The sequence below is a fragment of the Topomyia yanbarensis genome, chromosome 3 (assembly GCF_030247195.1).
Source record: "Topomyia yanbarensis strain Yona2022 chromosome 3, ASM3024719v1, whole genome shotgun sequence".
Taxonomy (NCBI): Eukaryota; Metazoa; Arthropoda; class Insecta; order Diptera; family Culicidae; genus Topomyia; species Topomyia yanbarensis.
This window is the reverse complement of record NC_080672.1, coordinates 164692787-164709914: the sequence shown is the minus strand read 5'-3', so window position 1 is coordinate 164709914 and position 17128 is coordinate 164692787. Positions and strand designations below refer to the sequence as shown.

The 17128-nt window shown below is 36.2% G+C and overlaps 1 protein-coding gene across 2 annotated transcripts in view; it reads right to left on the bottom strand.

Moving 5' to 3' along the window:
* The window catches only part of LOC131691638 (ras GTPase-activating protein raskol), a 439624-nt gene that overhangs the window by 261957 nt on the left and 160539 nt on the right, over window positions 1–17128 (bottom strand). The window contains exons 3-5 of one of the 2 annotated variants that reach the window (XM_058978192.1): window positions 6734–6843; window positions 6591–6623; window positions 6260–6425 (exon numbers count right to left, since the gene is read on the bottom strand). In XM_058978192.1, the coding sequence (XP_058834175.1) occupies window positions 6260–6425; window positions 6591–6623; window positions 6734–6843 (309 nt within the window). The remainder of the gene's footprint in view (window positions 1–6259; window positions 6426–6590; window positions 6624–6733; window positions 6844–17128) is intronic. The other variant, XM_058978193.1, reaches the window with a different exon arrangement.

Genomic DNA, 17128 nt, shown 5'->3' with positions numbered 1-17128 from the left:
TTTTTTATTTAATTTCACGGATGTTTTTCAGTTGGAAAATTATAAAAGGTTTAATCAATTATATTTAACATAATTATTGCACTAAAGTATTAAATTTTGGCGAAGATGCCTCAAAACGAGAACTTCTACCATTCTGTGTAAGAGAAAATAATGTTTACATTAGAATTATTTTATTTGGATAGCTTGACATTCATTGTAAACGTAATGTATAGGATTCGCTCAAACTCCAATTATTATACCAATTATTATACCAATCGACTCAGATCGACGATTAAAGACAATGTCAATAAGTGTGTGTATGTATAAGTGCGTACGTAGGTGCCAAACTCAACGAAAATATTTTCAAATGAAAATATTTTTGTGATATTGATTTGCTTTGGGCAGTTATTTTTAGTGTTTCGGATATGAGTATTTTTTTTAAAAGACGATGTGCTTTAGGCATATAACATTTGAACAAAACAATTTATTAATTTAGGCTGCATGCATTCCATTAAAAAACTTATCAAGTACCCTTTAAGTAAGCACTAGATTGACAAAACCGGTTCTCAAACGACGAAGTTATCAAACATTTATTAATTTTATCGTTTATTAATCCCCAGTTGCAAAAAATGAGAGCTTTACACAAAAAGAGTATCTTTGCTAGGGTTTTAGGAGCAAGAAAAAACCGATTGTGAATATCGTGATATGAAAACACATCTGGACCAATTCCGCTGGTTTCTAGCAATACAACTATCAACTTAAAAATGTTAATATCAAAAATATCATGATCGTTGTTCGTTCCCTCTTAGTAAGTTAAAATAAACGAAAATTCAACATACACAGAAAAAAATGCATAAAACAAAAAATTTATTTGCACTCCTTTTTCAATATAACGTAACAGTTCAAAATTCCAAAGAGTCTTTTTGAGCAAAATTTCTCACGTCAGCCAACGCGATCAGAAACACATAGTAAAAACATTGCAAAACTATATGCCGCACTGTTACTTGTTATGATTTTCTGTTATTGTAACTACTAACGAGACCAGATTTATAACTCACGTAGTGGAAGAATTCTAAATTAAAGTGTGCTCCGTCGGAAAGCCCTTGATCTAATGATTTACTTTATCGAAGCATCAACCCACCCCCCCCCCCAAGTATTGCCGATCACGAGATATGACCCAATATATAAGTTAACTATAGGTAATTGCATACTCCCTAGTGCCACCTGGTGGGATAATTCTGCATTAGCCTGTTCTTCATCGGAAAGCCCTTCACAGTCTGATCCAGTGATCCGAAGACACCAACCTTACAAATGGTCAGCATTTCGTGTTATTCAAATTTAAAATTCATGTAATTATCTACCTCATGCAAATCGTGCGTTCATCGTAAGCGGCATTTTTTCACTTTCGACAGAGCCACCCCAACTACAACCCATGACACCCTCAACTTTACACGCTTATAACTTTATCAGTGTTTGTTGGATTGACTTGCAGTCTTCACGAGCCGATTTGTTGTTACAAGCAAATTTTAAATTTTCCTCACGAAAAACATTGATCGCTTTCAGCGCCACCTGGATCTCAAAATGTGAAACTGATGCGTTTCTCCATACATTTGGTCAATTTTTCCCATAAAAACTTTGAGCCGTTTGCGGAACAACTTCCAGTGTACCAAATGAGCTGAAATTTTCAGGGAAGTTTATTGGCCACCCAAACTATCATTTTCAGATGTAAGGTTTAAAATTAAGCACTTTACATTTTTTTCATGCAACTTTGGGCCACTCTAATGCACACGCCACAGCAAAGAAAATACATGATCCGCCAATCGACAGCTCGACTAACCAGATTAAGTCTTTTTAACACAATTATTTTTTTTTTGCTTTTGATTGCATAGGTAAACATAATTCAATTGTAAAAAATATGAGAAATTGACAGTCTGAATTGCCCTGTAGGTAGGTCCGAATTGCCCCCACATTGTAAAAGGATGAAAAAACGAGTTTTTCGAATCGTCGCCTAGCGCTGCCATGGAGTGGTACAAATGGCATGGCACTAAAATGTAACTGTGGTTTCAAACTAGCAATTAAGACCTTTGATCGATCAATTCTTCACATTAACGTACCTAAAAAAGCGCTTGGGTAAGTCCGAATAACCCTGGCTTGTCCTACGCAGTTTTTCATGTAACGTAAGTCATTTTTCATAAAAAATTCATTTTTTAACTGTGTTGATTTTTATGATCAAAAAATATATTTGTCGTTCTCGGAAAAAGCTGTTAAAGGCTCCCAGTTTGCAAAGAAGTTCACTGCTGCAGTTATTCTTCTATTGAAAAGCAAACAAAAAACATAAAAATTTAATGTAACTATTTTACGGTTAAATACGAGAAATGGTGTAGACACCGCTACCAAAATGATACCACATTTTGACCTGTGAATGTATCATGCATTGCTTAGATTTTTGTACTGTTTTAGTAGCATAAAATAGAAAATTGATATCGGGAAAGTTACAGATATTGATTTTTTCGAAACTAGCGACGACTCAAAAAATTCAAGTGACAAATGAAGTATTTGATTTTTCACACATCTCAAAACAAGGATTGAATTTATTATCTTCATAGATTTCTGGGTCACTCAAAGATTCTTCTTTTATTGCATTGATCGACAAAGGTTAACTTCCTTAATTTAACCGTAGACATTTCTTTTTGAATCTTCAGAAAGAATTACAATTAATTTTCTAAGAAAATGCGAACAAATCTGGCATATTTCGTCTGACTTGACAATGGTTGCAGCCACAGAGCTTAGCAAGATCAAAAGAGAAAGGTGGGAACATTTGCCACCCCCTATATCAAGTATATATGGGAGCCTGAAGAGATTTTATTCCCTTTCTATTTTCAATTCATCTCCGTAAAATGATAAGTAAATTAAGTATTTTTTGTAGTCTTATATAGTTTCTAAGGATGACTAACTATCATAAAAAATTACATGGAAATATTATATTGGACCAGAACTATGACCATTTCTGGAAAACAACAAACATATGGAACATGCTTAGATTAGTGGAGACTAAATCCCTAATTTGAGGACACTTGATTCTTTTTTAAAAACATTTTTAAAAGAGAATGTAGGGTAATGCACTGCACTGTTTCTATTATCACCCCAACCATTTGAAACCTTTGCTCTGAGCAGCATCTGCCATCTTTGCTCAACGCATTGGCTCAAATAGTAGAGCGATAATTAAAACACTCGAATCAACTTTTCACTGCATTTAGTTAGAAGAATTTCAGCATTCTTAATTCATTTTTGTTTCTATATTGGTTCTTAACAAAGGCGCTAAATTAATGAAATTAAAAATTAATGACATAGTGTGGCACCCTCCCTAAAAGGGTCACAGTTTTCTATGTTATAAATGGATAAATCAATGTCGATTGATCGATCTAATCTAATTGTTGTGATTGGATGTTGTTATTTTGATTACTAAATATTACGCATCCCTCACCTGACTTTTTTCAAAAAAAATCCCAAAAAATCCGATTAATTATTTGAAAACTGTCTGTTGATATGGTTGAAGAACGTAAAATGTGGATTGCATGGTTGCTACTTATACTGTAGTAATCAATTACAGTTTCTGTACGATGAAGCGGTCATTTTCGACAAATTATTTTTATTATTTTCTGGCAACAATTACTTCAATTGGTCGGTGTTAAGTCAGACCGGATTAAGTCGCAAAACATCAAAAATGAGATAATGATAGCACTGGATAAAGAATTTCTTCAGCTACATTCGACTTTTGCCAGATTTGAAATATGTAGCAATAACCAAGAACTATTGCAAAAATAAATTTCCAATTTTAACGAAAAGGATGCTGCGATTCAAACTCGTTTTTCTCGAAATCAATATATTGCCACTTAGTCCGGTCTGACTTAACACCGATCAATTGTTATGCTCTGAGTTTTGTTATGTTCAGTGGTGTTTATAAATTATAGCGAAGGAGATCAAATCTCAATGAATTTGAAGGGATCAAGTGAACCTATAGTTTTTATTTCCACAAACTTTAGCAAAAATGTAGTTGAACGAAAAAAAAACACCTATATCATAATGTGTTCATATACTTGGTATTCACTTGGAATGCTGCAAGTAAAAGTATAGTATGTATTAAGCGATTTCATCAATTCGATAAAAGTTTGAAAATTTAGAAAATAAATCTTCTTCAGTTCTTCTGATTTTTATTTAAATCGGTGAAAATTTGGTTACACATTTTCAATTTCTTTTTTTTTGCATGAAAGAAATTTATGTTTAGATAATATTACTCAACTTTCTAGTATATTCTAGTATATAATGTTTTCTGATCTCCTTTTCTGGTTCCGAGCACGGAACCTGTCAACATCGCTTTGAATCCTTCTCGAACGAGGGTCATTGACAAGTCTAGTTCCTCATTTTATATGGCTGGTGGATGCAAAATCTGAACATTATAAACTCATCGACTATTTTTCTTCTAATATCATGACGTTCTTCATAAAAATTATTTTGAATGAAAAACTTGTGCACAGGTTTAGTAATGTAAATCATTGCGAATATTTTACGACATACTTCAAAAAAGGAATTTTTCGTGCATTTATTAAAACTACTAGTCACTCGATGTTTACACAAAAATCCTGGTTGCCGAACTAGCAAAGAAGTGGCATCAAAAGCAATTACGCAGGGAGGAAGTTCACGTTTTGGATACTGGTGAGATCAATTCTATTTTTTTTTTGCATTTTCTTTATTAATAACACTACTGTAGCTATATGCATGCAGAATTATTTAATCCCCATCTCACTTTTTTCGCCTTTTGATAACTCCGTCATCTATGAAAACTGATTCGGTTCCGAGCGTTTTCCGTAAGTAAATGATAGGACTATCATGAAATAAACACGCTTGTAAAGACGTGACCAGGTGTTTGGAGTCTACGTCATTGTAGATCGTGGCGAAGTCTGATATGACAATGGATATGCTCAACTCTGCAACTGCATCTACGATTTGTGCAAGTGTTCGTGCTATGCTATACTATAGGGGGGTACGGACCAAACAGGTTAAAAGTAAGGTGATGCCCTGCTTATCCAATTAAAAAACAATATCAATTTTTGAAGAAAATACAAAAGATTTAGCTAGTATAATTTCGGGACAAATGCCGCACATTTCCAAAAAAATCCTGCATCAAAGTAAACCGAACAAAATGTAGTTAAATCATTTTTATTAATTGCAACAAGTATCTAAAATATAGGTCGGCTTTTAAAAATGGCCCCATTCTTTTAATCTGCCAAAATTCAATTGCAAAACGCTGGGAACTTTCACTTCGTGACGCTTATGGTTGACATACGATTTTGAACTACCAGGCCCCATCGACTTAAACGTTTTCAAATTTCAAGTGGTTCTAATTTACTCAATTGAAATCAAAATCATTTCGTTAGTGTAGTATTACTTTACTTTATATTGAACATAGAATCGCGAGTTTTTGTTGTTAATATTAAAAATAAAAAAACGAGCGCTTTTCTGTCCTTCTGTAAAACATTAGAAATGGCGATTATACAGCTTTGAAAATCCTCCCTTCATCTATCGATCAAAGTCATTCCATTCGAGCGTGAAACATGTTAAAAGCGAATTGTTTCGAACTCTTCATAATCGAGGATATTGACAGTTACCGTGTTGGATTGAAATACCACCGACAGATAAATCCTAAGCAAAATATTGAAAAGTCGCATCTTTAAACAGAGATGCTATTTAGAAAATATTCTGAAATTCAGATAGCCACTGAAATAGATTACTATATTGAAGTGTTAGTACTGCAACTTGTTCCACCATCATGCTCAAACTCCACTCGAAAGCCTCAATACCTGAACAAAGCAGTCTATGTCATCACCATGAATCACCATATAGCTATTTCCACACAAGTCCAATAATTATATCAAACTACTCGCTAATAAAAACGACCTTGCTCAAGATGTAAAATGAATTCATTTAAAAAACCCGCACGTGCTTTACTCCGACAACGGTTCAGCTACATACCGATTAGCCATTTTTCTGATCGGCAAAAGCTTTTAAAACTGCCATCTACCGACCACTGGATGCAATAATCATCGTCGGAGTTTAAGCTGCACCCAAAAGCTTGCACACTAATTTCAACCTACCAGAAAAAGGGTATGAAACGGAAATGTGTAAAATAATGTGAAACATTCCGCACAAAAGCAGCAGTCGGCTTGGTAACCAAGAGCTAAAAAGCTTTTTCTTGCATCTCTTTCTCCAGCGTTTGACTCACCTGTTGAGCTTCGTAGCGTCGTGTTGTGCTGGATGAACTGCTCGTGCTCCTCCTCCGGTTCCTCCTGCAGCGTCGGATGACGCGTTTCCCAGATGGTTTTCATCTGATGCTTTGGTGGGTGATCAAGCCGCACACGCGGCAGTTCGGCGAACAGAATGTCCGTTAGCTGGTGGAATGAAAGCGAAAGTGGAACATTGTATTTAAAGTGTGCAAATGCGATCGCCGGCATGGTCGGTTTAGGTTAAAGCTTTTTTTTTGTTTGCCACGCTCGACCATTTCGCGAATTACAGGTTTTGAGAGGCTGACGATGGAGCCGATCGAAAAAAATTACCTTTACATCTTTTTTCGTTGTTAGTGGAAAAATCTTAATCCATTAATTGTGAGTGGCAGCAATTAGATGGTAGAGTGAGGAAATTAAGGTTAGCGCAGGTTAGTGAATGAAAAGTGTGCTTGCCGTGGTTACGAGGGTCTTACCGAAAGCTCTTCACTGCAGTAGGATGTGAGGGTTTGCTCGTCTTGCTGTAGGACGCAGTATAGGGGTCCCCATGGCAGGTTTGCGGAGCGTGTGGATTGTCCTTCGGTTTCTGGAAAATAAAATAGGCTCTAATTAGATACTATTGAACGAACCCGTTTGAATGCAGCAGAATTTCAAAGGTTTTGCACGTTCATCAAACAAATTAATCCAGTTGGATCATTATCGTTAAATAGTTTCTCCATGAAGAGAAAAGCTTTGCATTGAATAGAATGAAACAAACACCCACCTACAGCTAATTCGGATGCACGGCGGAACGTTTTTCATTTCTGTTCGTTTCGTCGGTGATCTATTAGAATTCGCCGCATTCGCGTTGTAGTGCCATAAAGTACACAACGAGATAGTCGCATCGCATCTAGTTCAGCATGACGATGAGCATTGAATTTCTTCGGTATGAATCTGTTTGTATTGCTTCAATTCTGATGTTTATATTGAACTATTTCTTCGGAATTCAGAATATCCGGCACCTAATCAATGAATTGCTAGTGGAGTAGACCTTGCTTGTGTATTCATGGTAACATGGTATTTGAACAGAATAGAGCTACGAGTAACATTGATTGATTTCGTTCGTTCATTTGTTCATAACAATCTATAGTAGCTGTAACATGATCAATTTCTATATTTTTTGAGACTGGATCATCCATTAAAAAATAAAAATAGTCCACATTTTTAGAAATTACTATAACTTTTGAACCCAAATATACGAATATATTTTAACGAAAAACATTTTTTAAATATTTATAATAAAATCTTTAAAATAAAAAAAAGTTTGAGCCTTTAATATGGAAACTTTCTTTTACCAGTTATTTTGTCGCACATTCTAATCTACTCTCCATACTATTATTTGTGTGTTTGGATGGTTGGGCTCAATTTTGATTCGATACAAACGACTGGGAATTGTTTTCTTCAATTAAACTATAATTATGTCATGTTAATATATGAAATACATGGAAACTCTGTTTTTTTGCATTTATAGCATGTCAGTATTGTCTCAAGCCGACCAAAAAAAGTTAAAAAGTAAATAGTGCGTGGTAGTTATATTACAAAACGAAACGAAAAAGTAAAATCTATTCTAATATGCTTGAAACGGGTTTCGTGAAGCATGTTCTATCCTTGCGACATTTATTTTCAGTCGCTCATATGACATTTCTATTTGACATTGAAGAACAAATTACATCGACCATTTTCAGTCGCTCATATGACATTCTGAAATAATATTGAAGAACAAATTTCATCGACCATCGGATTGTTGCTCAACAGTATTTTGAAGAATCATAACATGAACCGGATAGCTTACTCGTAGTCTGCGAAGCGTACGTTAATTCAAAGTGAACGAATGCTAGTAACATTCCCTGTTATGTTATGCAGAACTGATCTTACTGCTTTGAATACCCCCAAGTGGTAATAAAGCTCGAAAAGATTACTTGAGAAAATCCATACCATACGCTTGCTTTATAGCGTTAAACATTATTTAGTCATAACACCACGCATTCGGAAGCCCTTCCTCTTGCTACGCGATGGAACTCCAGAAAGCATGCATTTGCATCACATACATTACACTTTATCACATATACACAAAATATTTTTAATGAAAAAATTGGACAAAAATAAAGTTAAAAAGAGTGTCGCTCTTGCCCCTTTGGGGTGTCGGTCTTACCCGCAGCGTTTTTAAAATGTCATTTTTCTCCATTTGATGGCGGCTAATAATTTTTAATGACTCCAATTTTTTGAAACGCCGAAAAAATTGTATCTTGTTAAGAACAATCTAAACAAGGGTTATAAACAGAATGTATGTATGTTTATTTGCAACGACAACCTGTTAGCGTAAGCTTCATACAGAATATACAATTTTAGGAACTTGTTTGCGTTTAAGCTGTCGGACTCGACCCCGGTTCCCCTACTTCTGTACTAATACGTGCGAAGTGACTTGTATGTCTAATCGACTTTCACGGATTTTAACCAATTTTAGTAGAATTGCTCATCTAGGGCAAATATAGGCTTACGTAAAAATTCTGCTCGTGAAAAAATTGTGGCAAATTATTGTTTCAGACGCTCAATAAGTACATTGAACCGTATATAGTGGACTTTATATAGTATTCGGGCAACGTTCTAGTTAATTTGTTCCGCCGGCGATGGACGCTACCCGTTTTCATATATTTTCTGTGCTTCCGTAATAAGGCGCTTTTGTGATTTGTTTTTTCTGCTAAAGGTATTTGCATATGTGGCAGTGTGCTGTTTTGCGCCCTAACCCTGAATACAATAGGTCAACACCACTAGCGAAATACTCGGCGGAGGTGCTTGAGCGGTGGGGCCGGAAACCAATGCCTTTGCAGTCCAGCCAAGTAAATTTAATTAAATCAATCCAATGTTATTTTTATTATCCATTATGTTGCATATTATATGAACCACACCAATTCCACAACCCCAATTCCTTCCCTACTAACAATAACTAATATCCGTAACACCTATGGAGATTGCGTGGGTTCCCCGTGTCTCCTTAAGTAGGTATTCAACTAACATTCCATTCCCTTTTGCGATCGTAAGGACATGGCCAAGTGTGCAGTGAACTATACTGCGGTTATAAGCTTATTTGTCCCATGTTCTATGGGGTTCCCTATATACATGGGACAGTTATGCGTAGAACGGCAGTATACTATTGTATAAAAAGATTTCACTGCATCAGCCACCCATGATGAATGCGGTCGTTTTTGCTATGCTATGCTATGCTAATTGCTCATCTAGGGCCAATATATATAAAAAATCAGTCTTTCGCGTCGATTGACTAATTTTTGTGTGTTTCAGAAATTATCAAAAAAGGCAGCTCACATGGACCTTATTATCAACCCCGCATATAGGGTTGGAAATTATCCCAAACCGAGTAAAGTGGCAAATGACCCTATGATTAAAACTTATATAATTGAAAAAAAAAATTAATTCAATAAACATTTTTCTTTCAATTTTGAATAAAATCATGTTTGGAATAAACTAGAATTTGTTTGAGTTCAACTTAAATTAACGCATTAGCTTTTGTTACTTTGCGAAAGTCGTTTGAAAATATTCCCAACATTTTACTAGCTTTTCTAAACATGTAAGTTGGAATAACGTAATTGTTTTGCCTTTCTCCTATGCTGCCCATAAAAACATAAGAGTCCCTTGAAAAACAGCAAACCGAGAAAAACGCTGTTCAAGATTTACATTTTCATTGAGCCTTATGGATGGGACAAAGATGTTTTGGTATTTTTTCGATATTTTCAAAACAAACCTCGTAATTTTTCTTGTGCATTGTAATTCAGTACTGATACAGAATACAATCCAATAGATAACTCATTTTCGACAAAAAACCATATGGGACTCTTATGCTTTTATGGGCAGTATGGCTATGCAATCACCCTGAAAACTGAATTTTTAACCGAGGCCGGGAGGGCTGAATCTCATATTCCGTAGGACTCAGTTCGTCGAATTAGGCAAATGTCTGTGTGTGTGTGTGCGTATGTGTGTGTATGTGTGCGTGTGTATGTATGTATGCGACCAAAAATATACGCATTGGTTACAACGTTCCCATAGGATGCTATTGAATTTCATTTAATTCCGACTTCCGGTTCCGGAGTTATAGGTTGAAGAGTGGGGTCACGCATGAAATTCCTATATAAATCGGAATCAGCATGGTATCTAAAAGATGCAAAACTTCATGAAATGCGTTCGAAAATGTATGGATTTATAGTTCCAGCTCACTGATGCCCAATCAAATCCACGTTAACCACATTGGACAACTTCGGCGAAACCGGAAGCTTCGGGAAAGTGGTTATGTTCCTGAGTTGAATTCACATCTGCTTCTCAGAAATGTCTGACTCGATTTTCACAAAATTAGCCTCAAATGCAAGCTAGAGCATCCTATTGAATGTTATAAATTTCCTTTGGAATCGGAGTTCTGGTTCCTGTGTTACGGGTAGAAGTATGTGGCCACATGCCAAATTCCCTTATTAACCGGTAATCAATATATGTATAAAATTTATGATGCAAAAATAATTAAAATGAGTTACAAATTGCTTGAAATTGTTGGCCGACATTCTTATACCATTCGACTCACTTCGTTGAGTTCGGAAAACGTGTGTATTCGTATGTGTATATTTCTGAAAATGACCGAATGCAGTTGGGTGTAGTATGTAGTAATTTGTTAATGGTCCTGTTTTCATAACGCAAAAACGTGATTGTTCCAGGATTCATGTCACTTTATTCACGATTTTGGGAACAATTTTTTTCAGTGTAGTTTGGATAAATGAGAAAGACACAATTGCACCAGTAGGTGGATTAACACAGGTTTTTTTTAAATTTGGTTGAACGTTGTTTCCCATCCAATGTCTACCAAAGATCGAAAAATCGTTCCTCCGTTGTATCCAATAGGAGACAAATTATGCACGGTTCATTAGAAACGGAGATCCGACCGCACTTGGTCGAGGCGGCAGACGAGAAACTTTCAATTGATTGTACCTCGCAATACCTACCTGCATTTGTTTTGCTGTGCTACCCAGTCGTTGAGCGAATGGCAGGTTCAGTAGATCAGGGGAAACCAGTAGTCTGAACTGCACTTGTATGGAAAACGTGTACCAAAGTGTAGGTCGGTAGAAACCATAATGAAGAAGATTGTATGTAGTGGCTTACTATGCAGAGGAGAGTCTATGCATGGACGATGGCTAATTGGAATAATTCTATGGATCCGGTAGTCAGGTGGGATAATTGAATTAGCGATAGAGTTAATTTTTCCCCGTCTCTGGGTGGCGCAATCGAACGAATTTGTGGCGTCATGATGGAATCACAATCAGGTGTAGACTTTGGTTTATCGATCGCATTAACATTCGTAGTGCAACTGTGTAGTTGTATACTTTTCACATAGGGAAATGGCGTTTGGAGTCTAATGTGCATAATATACAGTTACGGACAAAACAATAAGACCACTGCGGTGTTAACATTTCTTGTTGCGCCACTAACCTCCGCGTCATGCTTAATACTTGTGTGTAAATCTGCGTCACCAATTTTATGGCAAATAAAATTTGCATTTGAACGGCGATGTCATCAAAACAACGCGACATAAATTATAGGATCACATACGTAATATGATCAGAATTTCGATATTTCATAAATTTATTTCTCTCGTCTTCTAGAAAGTCCACTATGGATGCATCGAAGATCAGGGATGAGCTGAAATGATCAATGCCATCCAAAGATTTCCAGAGTAGGCAAGAGGAATAATTTTTATGTTGAAAAAGTTTCCAAAATGACAGGTATTGCTACGGATCACCTCATTTATTATCTCATTCTAATTGACCATGATAAATCAGGAAAGGTTTATCTGTAATGGAAAACCAACAATTTTACATTTGTACATGCCTAGACGCCCTTCGTGAACAAATGATTTAACAAAATTCTGTTTCGTTACAAATTTGTTTGAATTTTTTTTTTGAAATTGTTGACGTTGAATGATTTAATGAATTGGGTTTTTGGCCTAAATGGAAATATACTCAAAGGAAGGATTCCTTAGTTCAAAATTAAGCCATTGCATTGTAATAAGAAATGATAGTATGAAAGTTTCAAATCGATCGGCTTAGTTGTTACCGAAAAATTGTGGTCACCGATAAGCCGTTTTTCGAAAATGAAAAAACACGATTATATGTTATATTCTACCTACATAGAGTCATCTATTCCAGGGCCATAATGACTATCTTCTGACACCGCAGTAGTGTCAAGAATGTCATTTTGATGATGTTGACGATGTGCCATTCTTCTCTCTTTGGTAACGTGTAGCGTCTTCCTTTACAACAAACTGATGGGCATTAGGACTTCGAGATATCCCCTATGCTTGAAAACTCCAAAACTGAAATTTTCTTCGTTGAAAATGCAAGCGGACGTAAAAGATGCGACTGGTAAAACACCTCCAGGAAGAATCTTTGGATTAATATTGAAGATGAGTTCATTATAACTCATTATTGTTTTGCATGATTTCACCTAACACTAATGCACACTCTGACGACCGTGGCTTCCGGAATAAACTCCAAATATATGCGCATTTTGTCTTTTGGGAAAAAATGAAAATGGAACAGTCACTAAGGTCTCAGGACACCTTCGGCTATTTAGTGCTGTAACTTCAGTTATATTAGTCAAAATCCTTAAAAACCACTGTAATGTTGATTCGTTGGAATTCATCCGCATGTCAAATATGTACATTCCGTTGAACACAGTATGTAAAACTTTGAGCATATGCTGAAAAAATACTTAGCACGCCATTCAGCATACTAAGATAGCATTTACTTTATAAATGTGAATGTTAAAAGTTAAAGTTTCTGTAACCAAAATGGATAGGTTGAATTTCTACTACTTTCATTTCCATTCATTGCTCTTTGTTATACGTTGATTGCTCAGATTTTCATAAAAGTATAAATGTTAAATAAATTTGCGTATATTTTAACATAAATTACAACAACAAAATCCCATTTGTTAACTAAAGACAGCAACTAAAGATAAATGATAATTTGCTTCTAGACGATTAAATGGTACTTGGTAAATCCTGAATAAAAGGAATGATAATCCTGAATAATAAGAATGATAACCAAATAATTTAATTCTCTACAACTTTGGCAAAGAATGCTAGTCAATCCGGCTTTGTTAAAAGAAGTTATTAATCTTTTAACGAAGTGATGTCTGAGTCAGTTTTGTATGGGACCTAGCAGTGCGTGGTTGTGTATCAGTACTCGATTCTCACGAACTATACATTTTTGTGAAATAATGGTTAGGTTTAGCACAATATCATAATCAGAAAAATTATAGTAAATAATAGAACAAGCATTTTGCAATAATTCTTCCAAGCTTCTTGGTATTCTATCTCTCTTCTACAAAAAGTTAGTGTTGGTGCCCTCTATGCGGTCACAGGTGGAACTAAAATGTTTTAAGCAAAATATACTGTCGGGTCTCCTACTACGCGATTAACTGGGGGCGTGAAAAAGGAATCCGCGTTGTAGGATACCCATAGCTTATGGGATTTCGACTAATTGGGGCTGTGGCCGATTATTTCGTCCGTGTCAACATGTAGCGCCATACTTTCTTTGGCAAAGTTGTTGTACTCACTTGGGCCTACAACTTAGAGTAATTGGGTATCCAATTAGATGAGAACTATGCCGCCAGGGGTGCTATGAAGAAAGAGTAAATAAATCGAAATTCTCGTCGTAAATTCGACTATTATCAAATGGATTCAATGTCAAATATATCAAGACCCTGATTATTTTGAAAGGTGGTGTCGTCGGGGAATTTATATAATTTTATAATGGCTTCTGGATGGTAGAAAGTATAACTCGCAATTACCCCACCAGGCGGCGCTAGTGCTAATGCAAATATTCAAGACATGTTGAAATAATTCTATATCTCAATATCGTGATTAGATAGAGTAGTACTGACTTCAGCAAAGTTGCTCGAGAGGTCGAGAACTACCCAACGGTAACAGATTAGTTTGGAATACTCTCACTATGCGGCGCTAGTGAGCGTAGAAGCTTTCAACATATGGTAAATTATGATATATCTCAAAAGTCTAATAACTTGGTAAAATGGTGTTTTCGGCAAAGTTCTCGAGGAGGTCAAAGACTACTAGATTATGGATAGATTAAATTGGAATGGACCCGCCAGGCGGCGCTAGTGAACATTTTCTTTCAAAACATGTATCTCGAGATCATGATCATTTGGAAGGGTGGTGTCTTTGGCAATATTCATAGGCAGGTCGAGCTCTATCCTACGGCGAACAAATTAGTTCAGAACTCGCCCACTAGATGGCGCTAATAAGAGTGAAACTTTATGGACATATTTCTAATGTCTGACAATTTAAGAAAACGCTGTTTTTGGTAAAGTTCTCCAGGGCGACAAAAGCTGTTTGACAATGTATAGAAAAATTTCGATTTTACCCGCTAGGTGACACTAGTGAGTACGCATTTTTCCTTTCAATTTCTGCATCTCAACATAAAGGCAGTTTAGAAGGGTGGTATTTTCAACAAAGTAGCTCCAGTGGTCGAGGATTAACCAACGGTAACAGATTAGTTTAGAATACTCTCACTGTGCGGCGCTAGTGAGAGTGAGTTCATGCTTTCTGCATGTGGTAGATTGTGATATATCTCAAATGTCTAAAGATTGCGCTTTCGGCAAGGTTCTTGAAGAGCTCAAGGACTACTCGATCATGGATAGATTAAATTGGAATGGACCCGCAAGGTTACTATGGTGAGCAAGTATATATTATATTCTGTATCTCAAGATCATGATAATTTGCAACGGTGATGTCTGTGGTAATATTCATCGGCAGTTTGAGTTCTGTCTTACGGTGAACAGATTAGTTTAGAACTCACACATTAAGCGGCGCTAAGGAGGATAAAACTTTCAGAATATTGTAGATCTTTTTTTGAAGTATGGTAAAATAGGTTACGCGAGTAAGCAAGTGTTCTGGGAGACACTAGTAAGCACGCATTTTTTTCAATTTCATCATTTCAATGTTAAGGCAGTTTAGAAAGGTGGTGTCTTCAACAAAATTGTTTGATAGGTCAAGGACTACTCAATGGTGACCGATTAGTTTGGTAGACTCTCACTCTGCGGTGTTAGTGGGCGTGGAAGCTTTCAGCATATGGTAGATTATGAATCATCTCAGAAGTCTAACAAATTAGAAAGATGGCGTTTTCGGAAGTTTTTGAGGAAGAATAAGGGCTACTCGATTATGAATAGATTATTTACTGCTCTGATTCTTATTCATTTTATTATTTATTATTTTAAATTTCTGAAGTAGCCTCAAAACGGATAAGAGGATAAATTCATCAACCCATTCTCTGGCGCATTATGAAATTATTCAAAACCAATATCTGCCATCATCAGACAGCTCTAGAACTACTGATGAATTTCACTGAAGAAAGCCTTCTTCTAAACTGTCATGATTTTGAGGTGCTAAAATTCGTAAATAATTTTTTTTCTCTCTAATGCCACCTAGTAACTGAAATCCACGTTAATCTGATAACACAATTTTCATGAATTATCAAACTTTTGACTTAAGCTACTACGTAGTATAAGTTGTATACTCCCTAGCAATGAGTGAGTTCTGAACTAATCTGATGACAATAAAATAAAACTGAACCTGTCGATGAATTTTGCCAAAGATACCACTCATCCAAATTATCCTGATCCCGAGAAATAAAATTTGAAAAAGAGCTTGCTCACTAGCGCTGCCTGGCGGGTCCATTCCAATTCAGTCTGTCTATAATCGAGCAGCCCTTGATTTCCTCAAGAACTTTGCCGAAAACACCTTCTTTCTAAGCTACACTCGTGAGATGTATCATAATTTACCAGGCCCTCAAAGTTTCTGCGCTCGCTAGCGCCGCATAGTGAGAGTATTCTAAACTAATTGTTGGGTAGTTCTCGACCCCTCAAGCAACTTTGTTGAAGATACCACCCTTCTAAACTGCCATTATGTTGAGATGCAGAAATTAAAAGAAAAAATGCGTGCTCACTAGTCACCTAGCGGGTTAATCCAAAATATTTTTTACATTGTCAAATAGCACTTGTCCCCCTGGAGAACTTTACCAAAAACAGCGTTTTCCTACTTATCGTACTTATCGCACTTTATCTATAATGTTGAGAAAGTTGTATTCTCATTAGCGACGCCTAGTGGGCAAGTTCAGAGCTAATTTATTCGCCTTAAAACAGAGCTCGACCAGTCTATGAATATTGCCAAAGACACCACCCTTCCAAATGATCATGATCTCGAGATTCAGGACATGAAAATAATGCTCACCGGCGCCAACTGGCGAGTTCATTCAACTTTAGTCTATCCATAATCGAGTAGCCTTTGACCTCCTCAAGAATTTTGCCGAAAACACCATCTTTCTAAGTTATTAGACTTTTGAGATATATCATTATCTACTACATGCTGAAAGCATCTACGCTCACTAGCGCCGCATAGTGGGAGTATTGTAAACTAATCTGTTACCGTTGGGTAATCCTCGAACACTCGAGCAATTTTGTTTAAAATGCAACCCTTCTAAACTGCTTTTATATTGAGATGCAGAAATTGAAAGGAAAAATTTGTGCTCACTAGCGTCATCTAGTGGGAAAAATTGAATTTTTTTCTATACATTGTCAAACAGCTTTTGTCGCCCTGGAAAACTTTACCAAAAACAGCGTTTTCCTAAATTATCAGTCATTAGAAATAATAATGTTATGAAAGTTTCGTTCTCATTAGCGCCATCTAGTGGGCGAGTTCTGAACTAATTTGTTCGCCGTCGGACAGAACTCGACCTGCCTATAAATATTGCCAAAGACACCAC